The sequence below is a fragment of the Dasypus novemcinctus genome, chromosome 9 (genome assembly GCF_030445035.2).
Source record: "Dasypus novemcinctus isolate mDasNov1 chromosome 9, mDasNov1.1.hap2, whole genome shotgun sequence".
Taxonomy (NCBI): domain Eukaryota; kingdom Metazoa; phylum Chordata; class Mammalia; order Cingulata; family Dasypodidae; genus Dasypus; species Dasypus novemcinctus.
The window spans coordinates 131,425,115-131,447,212 of record NC_080681.1 but is presented as its reverse complement, the minus strand read 5'-3'; the positions used below and the strand labels follow the sequence as shown (position 1 = coordinate 131,447,212).

The 22,098-nt window shown below is 53.8% G+C and overlaps 1 protein-coding gene and 1 long non-coding RNA gene across 2 annotated transcripts in view; one reads left to right on the top strand and one right to left on the bottom strand.

The window, feature by feature from the left end:
• Nucleotides 1-20,478, bottom strand: part of SSU72 (SSU72 homolog, RNA polymerase II CTD phosphatase) — a 30,007-nt gene extending 9,529 nt beyond the window's left edge. The window contains exons 1-2 of the mRNA XM_004483346.5: nt 20,302-20,478; nt 10,214-10,357 (exon numbers count right to left, since the gene is read on the bottom strand). Of these exons, the coding sequence (XP_004483403.1) occupies nt 10,214-10,357; nt 20,302-20,381 (224 nt within the window). The 5' untranslated portion in view covers nt 20,382-20,478. The remainder of the gene's footprint in view (nt 1-10,213; nt 10,358-20,301) is intronic.
• Nucleotides 13,454-14,687, top strand: LOC139439714 (uncharacterized). The gene is made up of 3 exons (XR_011649789.1): nt 13,454-13,901; nt 14,375-14,411; nt 14,565-14,687. It is a non-coding gene; the product is annotated as an uncharacterized lncRNA (long non-coding RNA).
• Nucleotides 20,479-22,098: the final 1,620 nt, after the last annotated feature.

Here is a 22,098-nt window from a genome sequence, read left to right as displayed (position 1 = left end):
CTGAGTAACTTAGGTGCAGAGGGAAAACAACTAGTTCTGTCTGATCTGGTGCTTTGGAAACTGCCCAATGTGAGGGGCTTCCAGAAAGCACCCTGCTGTCCAGTCAGGAACTGCCCGGCCACAGCACTCCCCGTGGGGGACACTGGTCTTGGGCAAAGGGGGCCTGGACCTGGGGGCCCCGGGGACCTTACACTCAGCTGCACGAGGCGTGTGGGGCCGTTTACCGGCTGGGAGAGCCAAGAGAATCACGCTAGCCTTAACCCATCTTCTCCAAATCAGTGTGGAAAAAATAGAGAACCCCTAAACTGGAAATGGGGCAGTACTGGCTGTGGGGTCAAAGGTCAGAGGCAGGAACAAAGTCTCCGAGCTGAAGCCTCCTGACCGGCCGCCACGTAGCAGCTCACCCGTGGGACTGAGCACTAGCACTCGCCTCAGTGGGCTCTACGCTCGACCCGTGCCGCGAAAAGGTCCGGGCAGCTGAGCCCCAGTGCCCCAGCAGCTCAGGGCCAGGCGCCCCCAGGGCTCCAGGCAACAGGCTGTGCCTCTTTCTGTAAGGGGGCAAGTTTTTTGTTCCATTGAATACTTCCTTTTAATGTTTCAAGATTAAACTGAAGCAAACTGATTACAATATAATCTGTGCAAACATACAAGTGTCAAAATACCATTCAGTGTCAGGATACTCCCTCGCCCCACGGGCCCCTCTGCCAGTCAGGTGAGAACCGCAGCGCCCTCACCGAGGCCACGCTGCGCTGGTTAATAAACGCAGTCCGCCGGCACCGACACGTCCCCACAAGAATATCGTTTTTTGAATTTCAGTTCAAGCTCATGGACCCCTTGTTAAGAATCCTGGTTTAGAGTAAGACAGACTTTTAAACATTACTTCCAACAGGGAAGACTGAGCTGGGATCAAGTTATTTAAACTTGAGGAAAATAATTACATTTGAAGCAAGTAAGCTAGCTGAACAAATAAGAGAAAATGCAGTGGGAAAACCCCATTTCGTTTGTGTATTGTTGTGGGCAAACCACCCCCAGCTCTGCATGGGGTCAGCATTCTGTAAAAACAAAAAAAGAAACTTGAGCGCTAACTAGGCCCCAGCTTTTTAGTGGAACTTTTACTTTTCTTCCTGAGTAAAAGTGCGGTTATGAGTTTGCAACACGGAGTGACCCCTGCGTAAAAGGCTCAAATGCCACACTAGGAGGAAGCCAAGCCACAAATCAGCACACTGGGGTGCCTAAAACACAGCTCTGGGGTAGACCTGGAAACTCCGCAGAGCGGAGCGGCTGAAGGCGCCGGCACGAGCCGCGGCAGCCCGCAGGGAACAGCCGAGATGGCCGAGTGGCGGCAGGAGCAGGGTATCTGCGAGGCGAGCCGGTTGGCCCGACCCCATCCTCGTCTCCCCTGCCAGGTGATCAACTGCAAAGCACTTCGGGTTCAGGGAAGCGCAAGAAAGGGCTGTTCCCCCTCCCTCATTCCAGTTTAGTGTGTGTTTTTTAAAAAATGAGATGTTTCATCACAGAATTATACGGCAGAGCTCAGACTGACAAAACATACAGGAACCCTTCCCTGGGTGACCCACCGAAAAGGGCCCCTCTGGGCAAAGGATGTCGCCCCGAGCTGTGACGTTTGCACAACAACGCTGCTTTTACAAAGAAAAGAGAGGATAAGGACCAGAGAGCACGTGGGAAGCCACGAGCCGAGCCGGGTTAAAGAGGCGGCTCCAGCAGGGCTCCCTGGACATGGCCAGGGTGGCCCAAGATGGCTGGGTAGTGCCAAGGGGCTGCACGTGCCCAGGGACACAGCCTGAGAAGCGGGGCCCAAAGGCCTTAACAAAAACCAATTCTAGATGATTCCACATGCACTGTGTATCTAGGATAAGCGCAATCACAGACACAAAAGTGGACCAGAGGCTACCAGGGCTAGGGAGAGGGTGCAGCGCTCCTGCCTGGGGGTGGACGTTTTGGGGACTGAGGACGGTACTGACACACGGTCAACAGCACTGAACTGCACTGAAAACCCACACAACTGCACAACAGAGAACCCCGAGGTAAACCTTGGACTGCAGTTACTAGTTCTAAGAACGCACTTTCATCAATTTTAGGGAATGCTGTTACAGGGGGGAATATGGGAATCCTGCATACACGACTGCTCTGTAAACCTGACTTCTCTAAAAAAGTGAATGCAACTAACACTACAGAATTATATACTTAGAAATAGCTAAAATGGGAAATTTCATGTTACCAAAATTAAAATAGATTTAAGGGGGTAAAAATAGTACTAGAGCAAAGTACAGCGTGGTAGTGAATTAAAAAGGGACGGCCCATCAGTGGGACGGAGTCATGGGTCTAGTTTTCCCAATGAATCCCCCACCCTAGTTTTTTTTCTTTGAGGTACCAGGGGCCAGGGACTGAACCTGGAACCTCGTATGTGGAAGCTAGCACTCAACTACTGAGCAACGTCAGCTCCCCTACTAAGTTTTCAGGCTGCGCCGCCCAGGGCTGCCAGGATTCTGAGCTGCGCCAAGGGCCGCGTACAGCTCTTCCTCAGGAACATGTATTTATGCCACATCAGTTTTCGTTGGTGTCGGCCAAGCCTGGAGTCCTGCTGCCTTTACCTGCACACGCACCGGGAGAACTCGGTAGTCCGTGGAGCTGCGCCCTGTCCGATGCCGACGCTGACGGGGCGACTCTTGTGTACTCCCCGTTCCTGGGCGGCCTTGCGGGGAAATGCTTTGTGCCGTGGGGGCCTGGCAGCACGGGGGCAAGGCGCTGCAGCAAGGCTGGCACTCGGCTCTGAGCATGAGCAAGCAGGGCTGCAGACAAGGGCTGCAAAGGGGCTCTTGAGGGCGCAGGGCGCATGCAAGGGATGGGTTGGAGCGCACCCCAAGTTCACACCCCGGGACTTGAGATGAAGCCAGACCGCACAAGGATGGCTCTGACGCAGCGCAACCGGCGTCCTTCGAAAGAGGCAGTTTGGACACACAACTGTGGGACGATGTCAGCAGAGACAAAGTGCTACCGCTGGAGGTGACAGAGGCTGATGGACACCAGAAGCTGGACAGGCGAGGAGGGATCTTCCCTGCCGACAGCCTGACTTCCGGACTTCCGGCCCGGCCTGCAGAGCTGGGACAACATCCTACAAGTCAAACCCGGCAGTGAGGCCCCGTTCCCGGGCAGCTGGCTGAGGGGAGCCTGCAGCCACCCACGCACCGCCAGCCCGGGACGGTCAGTCCCACAGCGGCGGGGAAAGGCAGCGAACACTGGCAGGGAGGAGTCCTGCCGGGCGGCAGCGCGGCTGGAAGTGGACGCCCCAGGCCCCATAGCAGAGGTCGCCGGAGCCGGGCAGGTCACGGGAGACACCACCGAACTGCACGCAGGGGGGCTGTGACCAGGCCGCATGGCTGAGGCGCGACCGATGAAGGGCTGAGCTGTGTCCACAGACGGACGCCTGTCCCTTTGCTCTCCCGCCACCTGGTTGGGTCCCCCAAGCCCACCGCCCACTGCTGAGCCCCCGCACCGGCCACCTCCACTTCTGAGTCACAAACCTCCTCTGGCTGCAGACACGTCCCTGGTCCCACTTCCCAGGGGCCAAGTCCTCCCAGCCCCTCCCCAAGTAGCCACACCTCCCAGGAAGGCTCCACGCCCACCTGAGCCCGCCCAGCGGACGTGTGCCCTGGCTGCTCCCTGGCCTCTCTGTCCGGGTGCCTGTCCCCTCCACTGCACTAGCCCAAGCCCTCTCAAGACCCCTCACTCCCCAGGCCAGAAGCGGGCACAGCCCAGAGGCACTGCCACTGAGTGTACATGGGGGGCATGGGTGAAATAATTGCCAGGTGCCCTGATGGCCAGGAAGGAACAGCCAAGGGGCTGTCTGCCTGGAGGGAAGGGCCGGCTGACTGCCCAGCACCACACTTCCCAGCGGGCAAGCGGAGCCTGACTCGGGCACACGGGCCGCCACTTGCGACGTCAGCGTCGCGCCCCCTCCCCATATCCAAGGTGCCCTGTGAGCGGACAGGTCTCGGTCTGGCTCAGAGCACGGCCCGTCCACGGTACCTTGCTTCAGAGCCTGGAAGCACTGACACCTGCATTTTCCATAACTGTGCACAGGGCTTCCGGCGTGACGGACATCAGCGAGCTCTGCTCCCGACGGGAGCCCGCCTCCCGCAGGACGGCCACGTCCTCTCCCCTGGGATGTGGCGGTCGGCGGTGCAGGGACCACCCCTTGCTCCACAGAGGACAGAGAACTCCTGCCACATCCGGCCTGAGGGAAACCTCTAGAATAGGGGCAAAGTCCCAAGGGGGCCCATCCACTGGGCCAACCTTGAGCCCCCCATGTGCCTCGCAAGAAGAGCCACAGACGTCTGCCAGCTACTGCAATAGAAACAAAAGCTGGGAAGCGGGCGTGGCCCAGGGGTTAGGGCGTCCGTCTACCACACGGGAGGTCCGCAGTTCAAACCCCGGGCCTCCTTGACCCGTGTGGAGCTGGCCCATGCGCAGTGCTGATGCGCGCAAGGAGTGCCCTGCCACGCAGGGGTGTCCCCCGCGTAGGGGAGCCCCACACGCAAGGAGTGCGTCCCGTTAAGGAGAGCCGCCCAGTGTGAGAGAAAGCGCAGTCTGCCCAGGAATGGCGCCGCACACACGGAGAGCTGACCCAGCAAGATGACGCAACAAAAGGAGACACAGATTCCCGTGCCTTCTGATAAGGAGAGAAGCAGTCACAGAAGAACACACAGAGAGCAGACAACTGGGGGGGTGGGGAAAGGAAGAGAAATAAATAAATATAAATCTTAAAAAAAAGAAAAAAAAGAAACTGAAGCTGAGGGAAGTTAAAGCACAAGGACTCACAGCGTACGTGCCATCAGACAGCCGTGCTGCACGCCGCGAGCCACCACGCCCTCTGCACTCTGGAGCAAGAGAGGCAGCCAGCACTGAGCACCGTGCAGTTTACACCCAAGAGGAGCCTTGAGCCACGCCGGGAGGACCACCTGCGGATCCCAGGTCGGCAGATACAAACTCATTTTGGTGAGCAGCATGGCCTTTGCAAAACCCAGAGCAAGACGCCATGTCCAGGCAGCCACCCGGGCTGCGTGCAGGAGCACTGCAGGAGGGTGTCTCGGGCGGCCTGAAGGACTCCCAGATGCCCAGAAGGAACCGTCGCCACCCCCCTTCAGGAAAGTGCAATGGCCAGCTTCACCTTCTGCTTCCTGAGTGGACCGCAGTTGACCCAACTCCTGCGCCTCCGGGCCAGTCTCCAGCTCCCAGCCCTGGGCTGGCATCTGGCACCCTTGGGTGACCCCGCACCCTGCCGCCTGCCCAGCCAGATGGCCCTGCTGGTCAGTGGGTAGTCAAGCCTCTCCTAGACGTACTTATCATCTGGTCCCATCTGAAACAGCTTAAGACCACACTGTACATTTAAACAAGAGTTGTTTCCAGAAGTGTACTTAAAAGCAGTTTCTTGGAAACCAGTGTCTAGTTTAGGACCAACTCCATTTTCAGAAAGTATTTAGAAGCCACAGCTCGGGAAGCAGACTTGGCCCAGTGGTTAGGGCGTCCGTCTACCACATGGGAGGTCCGCGGTTCAAACCCCGGGTCTCCCTGACCCGTGTGGAGCTGGCCCATGCGCAGTGCTGATGTGCGCAAGGAGTGCCATGCCATGAAGCGGTGTTGCCCGTGTAGGGGAGCCCCACGTGCAAGGAGTGTGCCCGTAAGGAGAGCCACCCAGCACGAAAGAAAGTGCAGCCTGCCCAGGAATGGCGCCGCACACACAGAGAGCTGACACAAGATGAAACAGATTCCTGTGCCGCTGACAACAGAAGTAGACAAAAGAACACACAACAAATGGACCAGAGAACAGACAACCGGGGGGGGGGGGGGGAGAGAAATTAAAAAAATAAATAAATCTTAAAAGAAAAAAAAAAAAAGAAGCCACAGCTGCAGCCCAGGGGCATCAGGACAGGCCAAAGGCGGCCGCCACAGCTCGTCCCACACAACGTTCGAGAGGGAGGATGCCGCTGGACCACGGCGATGAGGCTCTGATGCAGAGCCGGGGCAAGGCTGGAGAGGCGAGCGCCATGGAGCACCAGGAGGCAGCAGGGATCAGACCCCCAGCTGCACCTGCGTCCACTGAGCGCAGCACAGGGCGGGAGCTCAGCTCCAGACGAGCTCAGCGAGACGTGAAGCGCGCCCTGCGAGGAAGTCCACTGGCACCGGAGAAGGTTCAGAAAAGGCCCAACACCCACGCCCCCCAAGGCATGGCCGCTGTCGCTGCCCCCTCCCACCCCCAATCAAGAAAACCACAGCGAAGATGTGTGTACGTGTAAATTAACCCATGCCCTACAAGATGATGAATTCCAAAGACGGAAATGAGTCAAGGAGTAAACAAAAATCTAAACCCAAAAGTACTACAAAAGACCCGCAAAAGAAATTAAATTACAGAAGAATCCGAAATACCAGCTCGCCTGCTCAGCTCCAATCAGCACCAAAGGCAAGACTCAGAGTCCGTGACATTTGTCTCCAATGAAGGTCGAGGGCCCAACAGGGTCGAGTGTCCCCAGGCCAGTGATGTGCAATGGGGCGGGGGCTGAGCTGGCCCCTAGGTCCCTCCCGCTTTCAGAAGAGACCCACCTCCTTCCCCCGACGCAGGAGGGGTTGCTGCTGGGCCTTCCTTTCCTATGCTAGCAACCTACCTCTTATTTGGTAGGACTAACGGTCCCTTACAGTAGAAACAAAAGTAGTATATTCTCACCTAAGCACTCCAAATAATCTTGGGATTCCTCAACCGCAGGACGATCCCAATCAAAAATGACCCTGGAAGAAAGCTCAACTGCAGAAACTGCCTCTGGAGTGAAAAAGAGAAGTGCAGAAGTCTCGGCCACATGAACCACTAAGTGGATGCTAAAACCCACGAAGGGCAGAGCCATTCTGTGCCCAACATGAACCAAAGGCAAAGGAGGAAGAAAACACCACCACGCTGACATTCCCACGAACGCGGCCACTGCGAGAGCACGGACGAGCCCGACGCCAGTCACGAAGAACCACGAATCCTAGGCCCAGGACTCCGTTTAACGTGTGCGCAGGCCGGTTCCCAGACACCGCCGGTGGGGGGGCAGGGCAGGGCGTGACCACTGACAGCTGGCGTCCCCTCTAGCGGTGGCGAGGCAGTGGTAAAACTGGACAGCACAAGCCCAAGCCCTACGCGTGCACTGAAGGTCACCTTGGTGCGGACTGTACTGTGCGTGAATTCCTCAGTAACGGTAACGTAAAACTGTTAGCCAACCCGTTTTAGCTTTAATCTATTTAGAACCAAAGATTTAAGAAACAAGGTTTTTTATTTTTTCAAAGTATTTTGATACTTTTATACTTACAGGACCAATGGCCAAAATATGAGAGCCTAGTAACCTGGTCCTGCACACAGCACCCCACATGCTCTAGCACTTTTATTTCTCAGGAATGCTGTGCTGGGTTCAAGGCCCCGCGATGCGGGTGAGGAAGCCCGGCTCACAGCGAGCAGGGGGCAGAGCTGGCTCACACTCCACCCGCCTCACCTGCAGGTCTTGCCGAATTGGGTTGCAGTTTCCGATGTAGGCATGTCATTCACTCCCTTGAAAACCTAAACATTTTCCTACTCTTGTGTTTAATGCTTGGCCCACTGCTTTTCCAAGGATTAAAATTATAATGGTCAATTTTTCAAAACCAGATTCTTGAATGTTACAAAACTGGATTTTTAGCTCACAGGCCAGCCATCAGAAACTTTCCCCATGCCACCCAGGTGTCCTGCTGACCAGCTGCCCCTTCACCGAGGCTGGTGTGGAGACTGGTGACCGCACCTCAGCCCCAGTGCCACCTGCCCCTGCCTGTCCCTCTGTCGTTCCCTGCAGGCTCTGCAGACTGGTGCCCCAACCCTGTAGGCGTCCCTTCCTCTGCTGGCCGCAGGCTGCGCAGCTTTGCCCCTGCCCTGCCTCCACCTGAGTGACCGTTCACAGAGGGCTCTGAGAGGCGCACACGGTCGCCAACTCCACCTTCCCACAGCCCCCAAGCAGGGGCAAGCACTGAGCTGCCCGCCCACATGCGCTCTTCCTGGGCTCTTTCCTTAAGGGGCACCACCTACCTATGCGACATCACCCTACAGAGACGCTGAACCCTGGGAAGCACCAGCGCCGTCCTCTTCCAGAAACTGAGGGCAGCCAGGCCGTCCACGAGGGGGCCCGGCTACATGGAACTGACGGGGGGAACATGTGTCCTATTCACGTTTTCACCTCTCACCAAGAGTCCAAGAGTTTAAGTGTGAAGAGTGCTGGGGTGCTGGCTTCCCAGATGACAAAATGGTCAGGAAGAGTTGTGCCAGGAAGGGCCTCGGCCACATGCGGCCTGCTCGCTGAACCGTGCCCACTGTGTGAACGAGAAGCTCGTCATTCGCGCACAGCAGGGGCCACAGCTGACAGGGACACCACAGTTGAGTGTCTCCAATACCACATGTCCTTCCCAAGCTGTGTGGAAAGCACGTGGGGCGTCACACCACAGCAAGTGGGGGAAGAGCTGACCTGGGGCAGCCAGGGGGACCCGCCTGACCCAGACCTGCAGGGCTGCCCCACAGCCCCGCTGAGGCCCAGGTGAAGAGCCGAGTCCTTGAAGACTCAAGAAAAACTAATCTCTGGAAAAAAGTAAAACGGAAAAATTGAACACACAAAAAACAGTGCTAAGTGAAGAGCAATCTTTAAAAAGAGATGAAGGCCTCAAGATAAGCTAACGACACACCTGGAGTTCACTGTGAGCAGGGAAACCTGGCGCTGACACCAAACTTCCCCAGAGGTGAGGGGACCACTCAACCCCAGCAGAGTTGCAGAAAGTGGCCCTGCAGCCATGCTTCTGTGGAGATTGAAGATTGAAACAAAGCAACAACAGGAAGATTCAGAGACAGCTTTTCCGTGAGTATGGGAGGTAGAGCATGGGCCTGTGGCAACGCGCAGCCAGGTTCAGGAGCGTAGACAAGGACACAGCCCCATGGTCAGGTCCTCGGGCCCATTTGGAAGATTTCTGCAGTGCAGGCTCCGGGCTTCTGAGAAAGCTGGGGCACGCAGAGCCTGCACCTTTCAAACCTCTTGAGCTGACACTACAGCTCCCAGGGAAGCTGCAGCTCTGCCACCTGCCCCTTTCGCCCTCAAGCCACCTCAACTCCCGTCCTAGATTCCCCGCTTAGGGCCAGGCCAGAAGAGCCCCGTGGCCCTGCCCCACCCACAAGGCCTGGACCAAGCTGGGGGGAGGGGGGAGCTCGAGGGAGGCCATCCTCACCAGGGTCCAGTGCCAACGTCAGCAAGGGTGCCTTTGGGGCTGCTCCTGGCCACCTAATTAAGCTACGTATGCACAGAAAACAACTTTGGTTTATTAAAAATACCAAGTATGTCAGTGTGAAAGACAAAAAGATCTGGACTCGTGTTCACATCCCTTCACTGAGAACTATCCGCCACACGTTTGGGCCCAGATCGGGAACCAGCATCGTGTGCCGTTAACAGAGGCCTGGAGGGCGAGATCAACGGTAAGGACCACGGAGGAGGAGACACCCAGCCAAGGCCCGATGCAACCTGGGGCCACAGTCATAAAAACCCACTTAAAATACCTTTTCTTTTCTCAAGCCTTAAGCAGCAGCAGATCCAGTCTGTTTTCTCTCTTCCTGAGATGGAGTAAAGTTCTCTCGCATCATTTGCTGCTGCCAAGCTCCACCTCGGTGAGCCCGGCCCTCTAACCCCTCTAACACGTGACCTGAGCCGTGTGGGCAGCCACACCCCGCCGGCCCCGCGTGGATCCACGCGCACGTCGCCCTCATGGCCCGCCACCCCGCCACCCAACCCTGCAGAGGAAACCAGACAACCTGGCAGTGTGCAAAGCAAGTGGGACTTTGTGGTTTTTCTCTCCCTCCTCTAAGCTTGTTTTACAACGTGAGACCCTTAGACTTGACCATGTAGTTTCCCCTGTGATGCCTCGAACAGATCTGACCCTTGAACTGTCCAATGAGCACCAGGAAAATAGAAGCTTAGTTTTGAGGCTTATGTAACTCTCTCAGAAAAAAAAAAAGGAGCCGTGCATCCGCTTTGCCTGCACCATGACTCGGCGACCCGCAAAGCTGGCAGCTGCGCCTTCCTCCTCTACCGGCCGGGGCAAGGCCTATACCAGATCACACCGCAGAGGCCGCCGCACGGCACTTCAGGGCGGCCAGCAGGGATACAGTTCTTTGTCTTTTCTAAGAAGGTCGTGGTACATCTGGTCGTAAGTGGTTCTGAAATCGTAAACGTTGGGCCTGTCTGGCGCCGGCCCGGGCAGCTTCACGTGGGTCCCTGTTCCGAAGGACCGGACGCTGAAGCCTCGTTTGCTGAAAGACACAAAAGGGAGAGCCGCAGCTGAGTTAGTATGACAAAGCCCCCAAAACAAAGTGTACAAAACAGGCAAAGGACAAACGGTGTGCACTGGTTTAGGGGCACCACAGGTGTTTTTGGCACCAGCACGCCTCCTGGAGCACAGGCTGTGGTCGGTGCGCCCTGGCCCTGGGGCTCTCTGGATTCCCGCCCTCTGACCTTGAGTCCTCCACAACTCTGACAGCTGCTCGGGCCCCCAAGGCTGGCCCCTCTTCTTTCTCCTGTTTTCGAGCCTGGGCGATGGTCTGTTCCTCAGGGTGCCTGGTACCCAGAGCACCACGGATGGCTGCCCAGGCTCCCGGGAGCACTGAGGCGAGCAGCTGTGCTCTGCTGTCCTGTACCCCCACGGCATCAACCACACAGGTTTCCTGACAAACTGGGGAAAACATGTTGGCTGACAGCCTAGGCATAGGTGGAACGCACAGGAAATGAGTCTCCTAAGAGCCATCATAAAAATACTTCAAAGCGTAAACACGTATTAGAAAAAAAAGATTCTCTCTATGAAGTTTTAAGGTCAAAAGACTCTCATCATCACTTTAACCAGACTTTCAAGCTTACTGCAACAGGTCATCCGCAAAAACTTTAGTTTGGTCTGGAAACTGGTGTTCTTTAGAACAAGTAATCAATAAAAGCAAAGTTTTAAAGGCTAAATGAGTGTCAATAAACTGGACCTCTTATGTGAGCTTTATTTTGTAACTCACAAACATCCTCGACCTGAAGGACCCACTGGCTGCAGCCCTCGGCCTTGCCGGGAGCTTGTCTCCTCTTCCCGTGGGTAAGGACCAGTCCCGAAATAGCTGGCGTAGGTGGTAAGCAAAGGGTCTGCCTCAGGCGTTCTTTTTCACGGCAGCTTCTTCCCCCTGCAGGGCTCCTCTCTATCAGCCGGCCCGGCCCCAGAGCACACGGCCACCTGGAGCCACGTCTGCCTTGGCTCTCCCGGTCTGGGGGTCCAGCAGAGAATCGCCTGATCCAAAAGGTCATACATGAAAGAGGGCCTAAGAAGGTAAATGGACTAATCACCCCAAGGAAGACGGTCAGCCCGAACACAAGGCACCTGAAAGGGCCTCCAGCACACAGACGTGTGGACGGCCCCCTCCCACCACGCACCAGGCACCCAGAGGTGTTGACAGCACTGAGAGCTGGGCCGGGGCGCAGAGCAGGTGCTGGGCTAGTGGCCGTGGAGCGGCCAGCCCATAAGGCCGTGGGCAGAGACCTCTCACGGACACCGCTGAGGGCAGTGTGGCTGCTACGCTCGCAAGTGAAAACCTCCCACCACCTCCAGCCCCAAAATGTTCTAGAAAGAGAATCTGCAAAATGGTCACATGAGAACATTTACTGCAGCTCTACTGTAGCACTTAGAGAAGACTAGAACCAACCTACAAGCCCACCCCTCCAACAGGACCCTCTGAGAACAAGAGGGAGGGGCACTGCAGATGCTGCATGGAACAATCTCCAAAATTTAAGAGTGAAGAAAGCAAAGAGCAGACACTACATCTCACGGGCCACCCTCAGGCACAGGCAGACAGAGTGCAAGCAGAGGGACAGGGTCGGCGTTTAAAAAAGCCCTGCCGGATCGCGCAGCTTGGCTTCTGCCGTGTTGCTTATGTCAAATACCCCACCTCCAGGTGCTCCAGAGGCCCCGCGCCTGTCACATCCCTGGGTGGGAAGCCTCCAGCACGTCACACCCCAGGACTAGGTCAGGGCTCCGCGGGGTACGGCGGCAGAGACTGCCTGCTAATGGGCCAGGCCCACACAGACCCAGGGAGACCAGAACAACGCCCACGCGCAGCCATAACGCCGACTCCAGCCAGAGCAGGGCTAGAAAGCAAGCACACCACCAACCCCGCGGCCGGGCCGCAGTGCCCTCGACACACCTGCCTCCAGAGGGGTGCGTGCGGGCCGTGCCACCCTCGCTTGTGCCTGCGACAAGAGCAGGGCTCACCCAGCCCCACCAAGAAGGGGAGGGAGGAGTCGGCAGAGAGCCCCGCTTCTGGGGAGAGCATATGCGAAGTAGCCAAGCCAGCGCAGGAGCAATGGCTGTGAGCCCCAAGGAGCCAACAAGGCCTGCCCTCTGTCCGTCTGCCTGGCAGGATCAGGCTGTCAGGCAGCGGTGCGGGCCCCGACTTGCTGGTTTTGATACACAACGGCAACGGGGCTCCAGGACACTGTGTGAGGAAGGGCAGCACCCTGCGCCTCACCTGCCCATCCCAGTCCAGAAACAGGGACAGAGGCCCTGGCGCCCCGGGAGGCACTGCCCTCCAGAGGAGGGTGTTTCTGGAACACGTGGACGGAAGCCCCCCTCCTCACCCTGGGGTCACTTGTGCACTAAGCAAGCTCGCTGGACGTGTGGGGGCTGCCCTCGCTGACCACGGCCTGTGCCGCCTCCCCCGGCCTCCATCGGCCGCCTGGCAGATGGAAGCCCCCAAACTATAAGCCCTCCACAAAGCTCATGTCTGCCCTGGTGCTCTTGTGCCAATGGCCTTCTCAGGCCACCTGCCCTCCTGCTGTGGCCCCCAGAGGCGCTGCCACCCCCAGGCTCTGAGGGAGCAGACCCACGCCCTGCGCACTTCTGTGCAGAGAAGACGACAAATCCGTGGGTCCCCGCCTGTCTCTGCACGTGACCTCCAGGGGACACACACATTTTAGCATGTCAATGAAATGGGGCTGAGGCAAAAGCTTCTGCTACTGCAGCCCATGCACGCCAAGACCCCACTGGTTTTAGTTGTTGTTAATCGTTGGACAGAAAAGTGTGGCAGCTAGTGAACCCACAGCTCGACCCCAGAGCCGTGAAGACAGAAACCGGACCGAAGCCCCACCCCGGTCTGCAGGCCCACCTGCTGTCGGTGCTGGCACCTTGGGGTCTCAATTGTGGCAAAGGGTGATGGAGAAAGGGGGACCCACAGTGAGGTGCCCGCTGCGCTCTCTCATGAGCAAGCACCCCAGGACCCTGGCCAGTCTGCGACCGTTCCACCTGCATCCAGGGCGGGGCTACACAGGGCCCGGCAAAGCAGCACTAGCTGTTCCTGGCCTCTGCCTCTGGCCAAGCCTAAGCCCCAGCCCTCTTCCCAGGGAGAGGTCCTGCCCAGCACCCACCAGGACCAGGCACTGTGCCAGGTGCTGAGCTCTGGGCTAAATCAGACCAGGGAGAAAACAAGTCCTTCACACTGGAATATGAGCTACAAAGAACGACAAACCGTCAAGACAGGGCACGTGGCAACAGCAGGAAGCCACTCTTAAGAAAACAAGGTCAGAGCAGAGGACGAGAAAGGAGAGGAAGCCAGTGGTGCCCAGGGCTCAGAGCGCATGCTGGGGGCACGGGAACGAGGCTGCACGGCGAGGTAAGCACCCGGATGTTTGCCACGAATCGCCCAGCGTCGCCTCGCCACCCACCACGCCAGCGCCAGCGCCGGAAGCACGAGCGCTGCTGCTCAACACGTACTGGAGCTACTCTTTTCGAGGTGTCTTCGGAGCTTAGACGAGTTCTTTTTCACAACCTGTAAGGTGAGAGATCTTTTTTTTTGCAGCAGCAGCTCTGCTTTAAAACTGAAATCACCTGAAACCAAATAGTGGGTAAGTTGGGTCTACAAGAGACCATACCTACAGGGTCAAGGCAGGACAGGCAGGTCAGTGGTTCCCAACACTGGGACACACCCTGTCACCTGGAGCTCTGAGAACGCCAATGCTCTGGGCATGAACCCAAAAAAGGCCTGGGTGGGCGGAGTCCTGGTGAGCCCCCGGGCTGGAGTACCAGTGGAGGGGGCCTTCCCCATGTCACTGCCCACAGGCTTAACCAGACGAAATCACCTGGCACCAGGTCTCCATTTACTCCTCTCTTGCCACGGTGGTTTGAGACTTGGTCTTCAGGTGGTCAAAGGCACATTCTCCATTTCAACCTGTGTACCTCCCTAAGAACAATCGCAGACAACCTGGCTGACCTCTCACAGGCTTCTCGTCTGTTTCTTTGTCTCTGAAAGGCTTGTGCGGAGTCCGACCTAAGGAGCCTTACCTAAGGTAAGTTGCCTGTAAAACCTGCTGCCTCCCCACCCAAGGGTGCTTGCCACCCGCCAGCTCTCTCCCACCTAGACCCGACCAAGGCTGCTTGGCACTCATCACCTGGACCACAGCAGGGCAGCCTCAATTCTAAACCGATAAATCTGCTTCCAGGCACGGGACTGCAGGCTTCACGTCCATCTTCAACAGTGACCTCCCTGGCCCTCGTTTACTTATGCATATGGGAACCAAACCTATTTCAAATGTTTACTACCATCTACTATTACCAACCACTCTCAAAAGTAAAATTTCAAAACGAAAAAAAAAAAAAAAAAGTAAACACAAGATTAAATACTACAAACTCTATTTTTGTTTTTTTCCTTACTCTTTTTGAAATGTTACTTTTAATCAAGCACATTTAAAAGTGAACCGTAATTTACATTTCTCCCAACAAAATGTTCTCAAGTGGCAAAAAGGTTAACTTGCAACAGAAAGACTGTTTATTCTAAGCCGAGGCAAGTGACCTAACAGACCCATCTCATGCTGACAACTTGTCTCGCACAAGAAGGCTGACCGCTTTTAAAACGTTCCTGACAATGGAAGGGCTTTACCTGAAAGGCCAACTATTATTTGTTAAACCAATCTTCTAGCCAAATACTCATGTCTTCATGAATGTCTCTACAAATATCAATAATCTAACACGTGTGCTGCTCTGTGGACATTTTCTTACAATAATTTTTACGTTATTTTACCTTTTGCCATTGAAATAACTGAAACAACTCCATTTTCCAGAATTTAACATTTCCCATGATAAAGTATTTTTTTCTATTTTCTAATTTTCTGTAGGGCAATCTCTTTTTAAAAAATTATTTTGGTTAAAATTGAAATTCCAAAGTCACCTTCCCGAAAGGAAAAGCCCAGCTGACCACACGTCCGACTGCTCCCTGTGTGGGGCCTTCACATTTGCAGTAGGTACATCAGCCACTGACAGGCCACCACCACTCAGGTGCATCTGCAATGTCACTGTTGCATAAAACCAAAACTGGGAAGGTGGAAAAAAAAAAAAAAAAAAAAAAAACACTTTAGAAATGTTGACACTCCAACAAAATTAAGATGTCACTAGCAAAATTTACACCTTAAACATATTTCAATATATGTTTTCTACTTTATTCTCAGTTTCTACAAGGTCAAGAATGAAATCGCCAGGGTCTAGCCAGGGAAGGCCGTCTGGGTAGAGCAGGGGAAACGCTTACCCCCCACCTTCTTGAGCTCAGTGCGACTGTCGCCTCCTCCAGAAGGCCGGCACCAGCCACCCTGCCCTCTTCCCCAGCACTGGCTTCCCACAGGTCCACGGTCCTCCTGCGGGGCCTCTCCCCACAAAGGTGCCGCCACTTTCTAGCAGCACCAGCAGAGCGCAGGCCCTCGGCATCTCAGGGCAGGTGGCCCAGAACGCTGCACTCATCAACCTCCTCCTCTGCATTCTACCCCTCTAAGTTAGACCCTGCTACTCCCCACGTGAGCGTGAATCACCCCTGCTCTGGACTCCACCTGCGGTCTCACCTGTAAAAGGATGGAGAAGACCATCCTTAATGCAGGGGGAAACTTTCTAGCAGTGGAAGCTATTACAACCCTTGCCTACCCTGTCATCTCAAGTTCACATTTAAGCAGAAACTGACCTTCCTCTAACCACCTCGTCCTACTGCCACTTCCCAAGACACAAAAGGAAAAGAGCAGTGCGTGCCCCGCCCCTTAAAACCCATGAAGGCCAGAGGCATCCCGTGGGCATGCCCTCAGCCATTCTGAAGGACATGATTTCAAATCTTTCCACCTTCCCCAAAACCAGAGTCTAGTTTACTTTCTTCAAGTCACCGAGAACCAAAATCTTGAAGCAGCAGAGGTCCAAAAGCAGATCTAACTGCCCTCCCTGAAGGACAGCACACTCCTGCTAACTTGGTCCATGACGGGGTATGGCTTTGCACCATGGCTGGGAGCCTGCCGTCTCAAACCGTCTGGATTCAAATCCCGTGGAAGGGACTAGCTGTGTGACAGTGGACAAGTCTGGTAGTCCCAAGGCTTGGGCCAATGGCTGAGGAGCGCCAGGTACCTACCTCTACCTCACAGCATGGCCCGGGGCCAGCTGCGCCCACCAGGACCACATAGACCTGAGAGGCCCACCACACACTAGGGCCTGAAAGGGACTCAACTCTTTTCTTCACTAATGTTCTCTTCCATCTTCAGTCTTGATGCTGTCACTCACGTCCCCAGGAGTTGTCACTCACTAGACCAGATCTTCTCACCTGCTTCAAGTATGGGTGTCCCAAGAGGTTTGAGGATAAAACCAGACGGTTTTGGGAGAGCACCTAACATGTGGAGTGTGGAGACTCCTTGCCTTGTTTCTGCACCTGCTCCTTCCACAGCCTCTACGCTCATGTTTTCAAAACAACATGCCCATTTAAGGAGTGAAAAGAGACTGACAGTCCAGGTCAGCAATTTAGAGAAGTCTTATTTTAAAATTAAATTAAAAATATATCTTCCCAAACTCAGTATGTTCCTTAACACTAAAAATTAACAAGAGTTAATCTTGGAGTTAGGAATAAAAAAACATGTTAATTGGCCCCAAGAGGAGACCATAAGCCACCGAGGACAAAGAACATAAGGCTCTATGGAAATGTAAAGCAAAGTTCCCCAAATACAAACTACACCCATGATGGGACTTTGAAACACCTTGTTTCAAAAGATGAAAAAATTATCATCCCAGGGAACACTATGACTAGTTCTAGAAAACCCCAACATTTATTACCACCTGTGTTTGGCAGGAAAATACAATCTTCAATTAAAAAATTACATGATTTGATAGACCACCAACTATGCATGTTCAAGTTAATCATATTCCTTTTGAAATACATATTTCATTCCAGAAGTTTTCTCTTGCATAGCTTTATGTAGTTGCAGCTAAACTGCACTCAGAATTTTCTTGCTTTTCACTTATCCCGAGTATTTGTCTATGCTTTTCATTATGCTTTTCATAATCATTTTTAAAGCCTTCCTGAGTCCCTAAATTTGACTTTTTAAAAGCACTCGCAGCTTCTAACAGAAAACCACTACCTTGTAAGTTTCCTAAAGATGTTTTTAAAAGCCTGTAAATAACCCAAACAGAAGGGACAAAGCACATAAATGAATAGATAATATTTAAAAGTGAAAATGACCACATGTGAAATCTCAATCTCAATAGCAATTTTAAAGTAAAGCAAGGGTGAGATTCTTTGTTTACCCCACCAGCCTACAAAGAGGAAAACAGTAATGCCCATGTTGTAAGAAACGGGAACTCTGTAAACAGGTGCTTTTCTGGAAGGCAGTTTGACAAAATGCATGAACATTTAAAATATGTCAATCTTTTAACTCAGCAACCCCACCTTTAGAAATTTATCCCAAGAAAATAACCAGAAAAGGTGTAAAGATATTTATATAGCACCAGAACGTTGATGCTTTAATACTGAAAAGTAAGTAACAGTCTATTAATGTGGGACTGGTTGAAAAATTAACTAATTACATGAAACTAAAAAACAAATACAAAAAGTAATGGCTGCATAGGAGTCCTCTTTACTCTAGCTTTGAACCACTCCCCGTTATTCAACAAAAAAATGGATTTAAAAAGATGTTCACAGTATTAAGTGAAAAGAGCAGAATGCAAACAGTATTTTGATCTCCTATTAGTGTATGTGTATATGCATAGAAAAATATTCAAAAGTGTTCTACAAATAATCTTTATTTTTTCTTCTGTATTTTCAATGACAATTTTTGCACAAATATTACCTTAAAAATTAAAATAATTTCAACATGAAAACACTGTAAATACAAGTAAAAACTGATGTGTAAAGTAACAGTAAGTCCTCATTCACAATGATGTATGTTACTCTAAACCAAGGATTCCTAATCTTTTTTGTTCCACGGACCCCTCTGCCAGTCAGATGAAATGAGTAGTACTGTAATTTGTTTACTGCAATCATTCATAAGTGTAGGACATTCTAGATTTCAGCTAGCGGTCCGAAAAAATAAAGATAATAAGTTGATGTTTTTCCATTCAAGCTCATGGACCACCTGGGATCCATGGACCCCTGGTTAGGAACCCCTGCTCTAAACCTACCTCCTTCTGCCTCACTCTAAGTCTACTTTTTATGAGAAAGCTTGAAAGACAGTAAAGCACATAGAAGTACATGTAAGAGTTCTCTTGGAGATTATTTGGAAGAGCTCTTCTATACCCCAAGCCACAAGGGACCCAACCCTGGGCCTGTTAGAGCAGCTTTCAACTGAACAAAGACTCAAGCTTGCAGCGATGGTCCCAGGAAGTATCAAGTTAGCATGAGTTGACTTTAAAATAGCCACTAAACCTATTTCATTTTAACAAAGTCGTGAAATAGAATCACTGAAAGAAAAAAAAAAACATTTTTTTTTAAGGATTCCATTCCTACTTAGCTGTAAAGACATCGCAGAAGAGCTTAAACAGGGGATCACCAGCCAGAATCAGCAGAATGAGATCTCCAGATCACTTGTCGTTTCAATTAAGGGAACCAAATTTGGGTAATTTTGTTTTCTAGGGATGTGAACCTTGTGTTCTTTTGCCTCAACTTATCAATGATCCTCTCTACAGACAACTGCAGTTTGGGGACTGGACTCATCACAATGTAATTCTAGCATAATACTCACGTTTAAAAACAACCTTCCCACTGATCCGTTAGGTTCAAAGCATACCACACTCTCCAAAAAAATAACATTAAGCAAATACAGTGAACAGCATGGTAGCTATTAGGAAGAAAAACCCAACAATAAAGAAATTCAAACTTGGCAGATACAATCAGGGACAACTTCCATAAACCAACTTCCCCATTCATTAAAATAAGGGAGGGCGGGGTGGATTTCTAATTTCCCCCAAGTGGCCTAACGTTCAAATTATTCAGGAGAGTCAAAGCTGAGCTGCCTAACAAAGGCCTGGCCCTTTCCCTTTCCCTTCCACATGTGCAAATGCAGGGAAAGGAGCTTCAGCTTGGTTTTACTATCGAAGCTGATGTGCACATCGTAACAGAAACGAAATCGGTCAATTTTACACTTTAAGTGATTTCGAAAGAAGAAACTTTATCAAACGGGATTAAACTTTTATTAAATATATATAATACAGAGATCACAAAAGACGAGTAAGTAATGAAATACCTAGTAATGCCGTACCAAATTCACTCGTATTCCAGAAATTACCGATTGAAAGCTGCCGTGGGGAGAAAGGGGGTGTATGAGACTTGAAAACGTAGATAGCAGCAAACCCACAACTTCCTATGGTTACGACAGTAGGTCTTTCCCTTTGTTTTTTAAGAGAATCCTTCTATCCTAAGGTTATGTGGTGTAAGAAATCGTTGGACACTGAGGTCACTTAGACCCCAACCTCGTTTTGGACATTCACCGCCTTACGTTAAGTATTTTTACAGACGGGCCTGTTCGCTTTCGGATAAACAGATATGCATGCAAAATGGCTGCGAACACCACCGGCCTTCCAGGTTTACTGGGAACTTCTGAGATTTCTGCGACACGTGAACATTCCGGCTGGGACACTAACTTCCCCAGGTGCGAGCCCACGTGCGGGGCAGCGCGCGCTGCCGGACTCCTCGCTGCGTCCAGCCCCGCCGGGAGCCAACGAGCGCGGCAAGGAAGCCGCCCCGCGCCGTCGCGAGCCGCGGCCCCTCGGGCCTCCTTCGGCTGGGCCGCCCCGCGCCGCCCGGCCGGCCAGCGGCGGACCCGCGGGGCGGCCGGGACAGGAGCCGCCGCCCGCCGCCCAGCTCGGGCCGGGCAGGGGCGGGCGCCGGGAGGGACAGCCGGTCGGCCGGCGTCCGACGGGGCGCTGGGCCGGGGCGGAGGCCCCCACTACCTGAGGATGTTGTGCGCCTCCATGCTCCGGTTCTGGTTACTCGAGCACACCACCGCCACCCGCAGCGGCGACGACGGCATTGCGGCGGCCGCGACTCTCCCTCTCCGGGACTCCCACCCAGCTGCGGCGCTTCCGCGCGAGCAAAATGGCGGCAGCGCGGCCGGAAGCCGGCGACGCGGAAGCGGCAGCGACGTAGCGCGTCAGCACGCGCGGCGCGGGCGGGTGTCCCGCGCCCGCCCAGAGCGCCCGGCCCGCGGGCGGAGGGCGAGGCCCCGCCCCTCGGCGCGCGGGCGCCCGGGCCGGCGGCCGCAGTCGGGGGGGCGGGCGAGCGGGGCCCGGCGTCGGCCTCCGGCTCCCGCCGTCCGCTAAGGGCGTGCGCGGCCCAAGGCAGCGTTCCGCTCCGTGGCCCGCGCTCCGTGGCCCGCAGCCAGCCGGCTCGGACTCCCGTGGCGTCACAAAGCCCCGACGGGGCCGCTGGGAGTGGCGTGAAGGCGCTGCGCCGGCGCGCGTGACGTCACAGCGCGCAGACGCGCCGGCGCCGGCGGTGACGCGACATTGGGGCGCCGTGCGCCGGCCGTCCGCGCGCTGGCTGCGAGCTTCACTGCCACCGCCCCCGAGCCGTGGCGCCTTCCCCGTCACCCTCAGCCGGGCCGAGCCCTTCCAAGCTCGTGCAGCCTCAGGGGCGCGGCTTTCCGGGGATCGCCACTCTAGTCGGTGACCCAGCGTCTCTCCTTCCGGCCTTGCAGAAATACCAGCCCATCGCCCTCCTGCCGACAGTCCTAAGCTTAAAACCTAAGTGGAGTCATTAAAGCAGTAGGAGAAAGAAGCAGAGAGGAAGCATAGTGATGTGAGAAGGAAAGACCAACGCCCGTTGGTCCTGGTGGTGGGCTTGTTGGGAGGCACCGAGGGCTGGCGTGAGCTGTGGGGTCATGAGCACGTTTGCGCTAGTTTCCTGCCACGTTAAGCTGCCCGGATGCTGGCAGGCCGTGGGCAGCGAGTTGGTGTTTTGCTTTGTGAGTGCCACAGAAGGGAGAGGGGCAAGGGCCTGGCGATGAGCCACCGTGATATCGTACTGGGTAAGACGAGAAATGAGGAGATGAAGGGATGGCAGCAGTGAAAAGGCGCTGAATTGGAGACCCAGAGGAGTGGAAGAATTGTCACCGGAGCAAAGGGGTGGTAGCGTGGGATGCTGGCAACAGGATGGGATGGTGACTACTGAGGCCAAGTGTCGGAGTCTCCAAGGAAGACAGACTCCCCGGTGCGAGGAGGTCGGGATGATGATCATTGATGATCGATGCCTCCTACTGTCGTTCTTGGTGTGACGTACAGAAAAAGGCAGAGAATCAGGTGCTAAAAATCTTTTAGGGACCTGGCGTGGTCAGTGGATAGTGGATGACTACAACAAGGAAGCATGTGTTTTAAAGGACATGGGAGTTTGAAGGATGAATGAGTAGAACTGAGGGCAACTTCCCCACCTGCTCCTTATATATTTGCGCGTCCTATCGGCAGAACATTGAGTCCCAAAATACTGATAGTGGGACAGCAGGGTGGTAGAATTAAAGGTGCTTTATGTACCCTTTATACTTCTTAAAATTTTGTTTTTTATGGTAAATATGTATTCTCCTTTACATTCAGAACAAACATTAGAGCTATTTCCGTTTTGAAAGCAGAATCTCTCCATGGCTTCCCCCATGTGGTCAGAATACATTACCCCCCATTCAAAGGCATTATGGTCTGAAAATACCACTCTCTTCCTCACCACGCCCTTCTTTGTCTACATGATAATGGCCCAGCAAC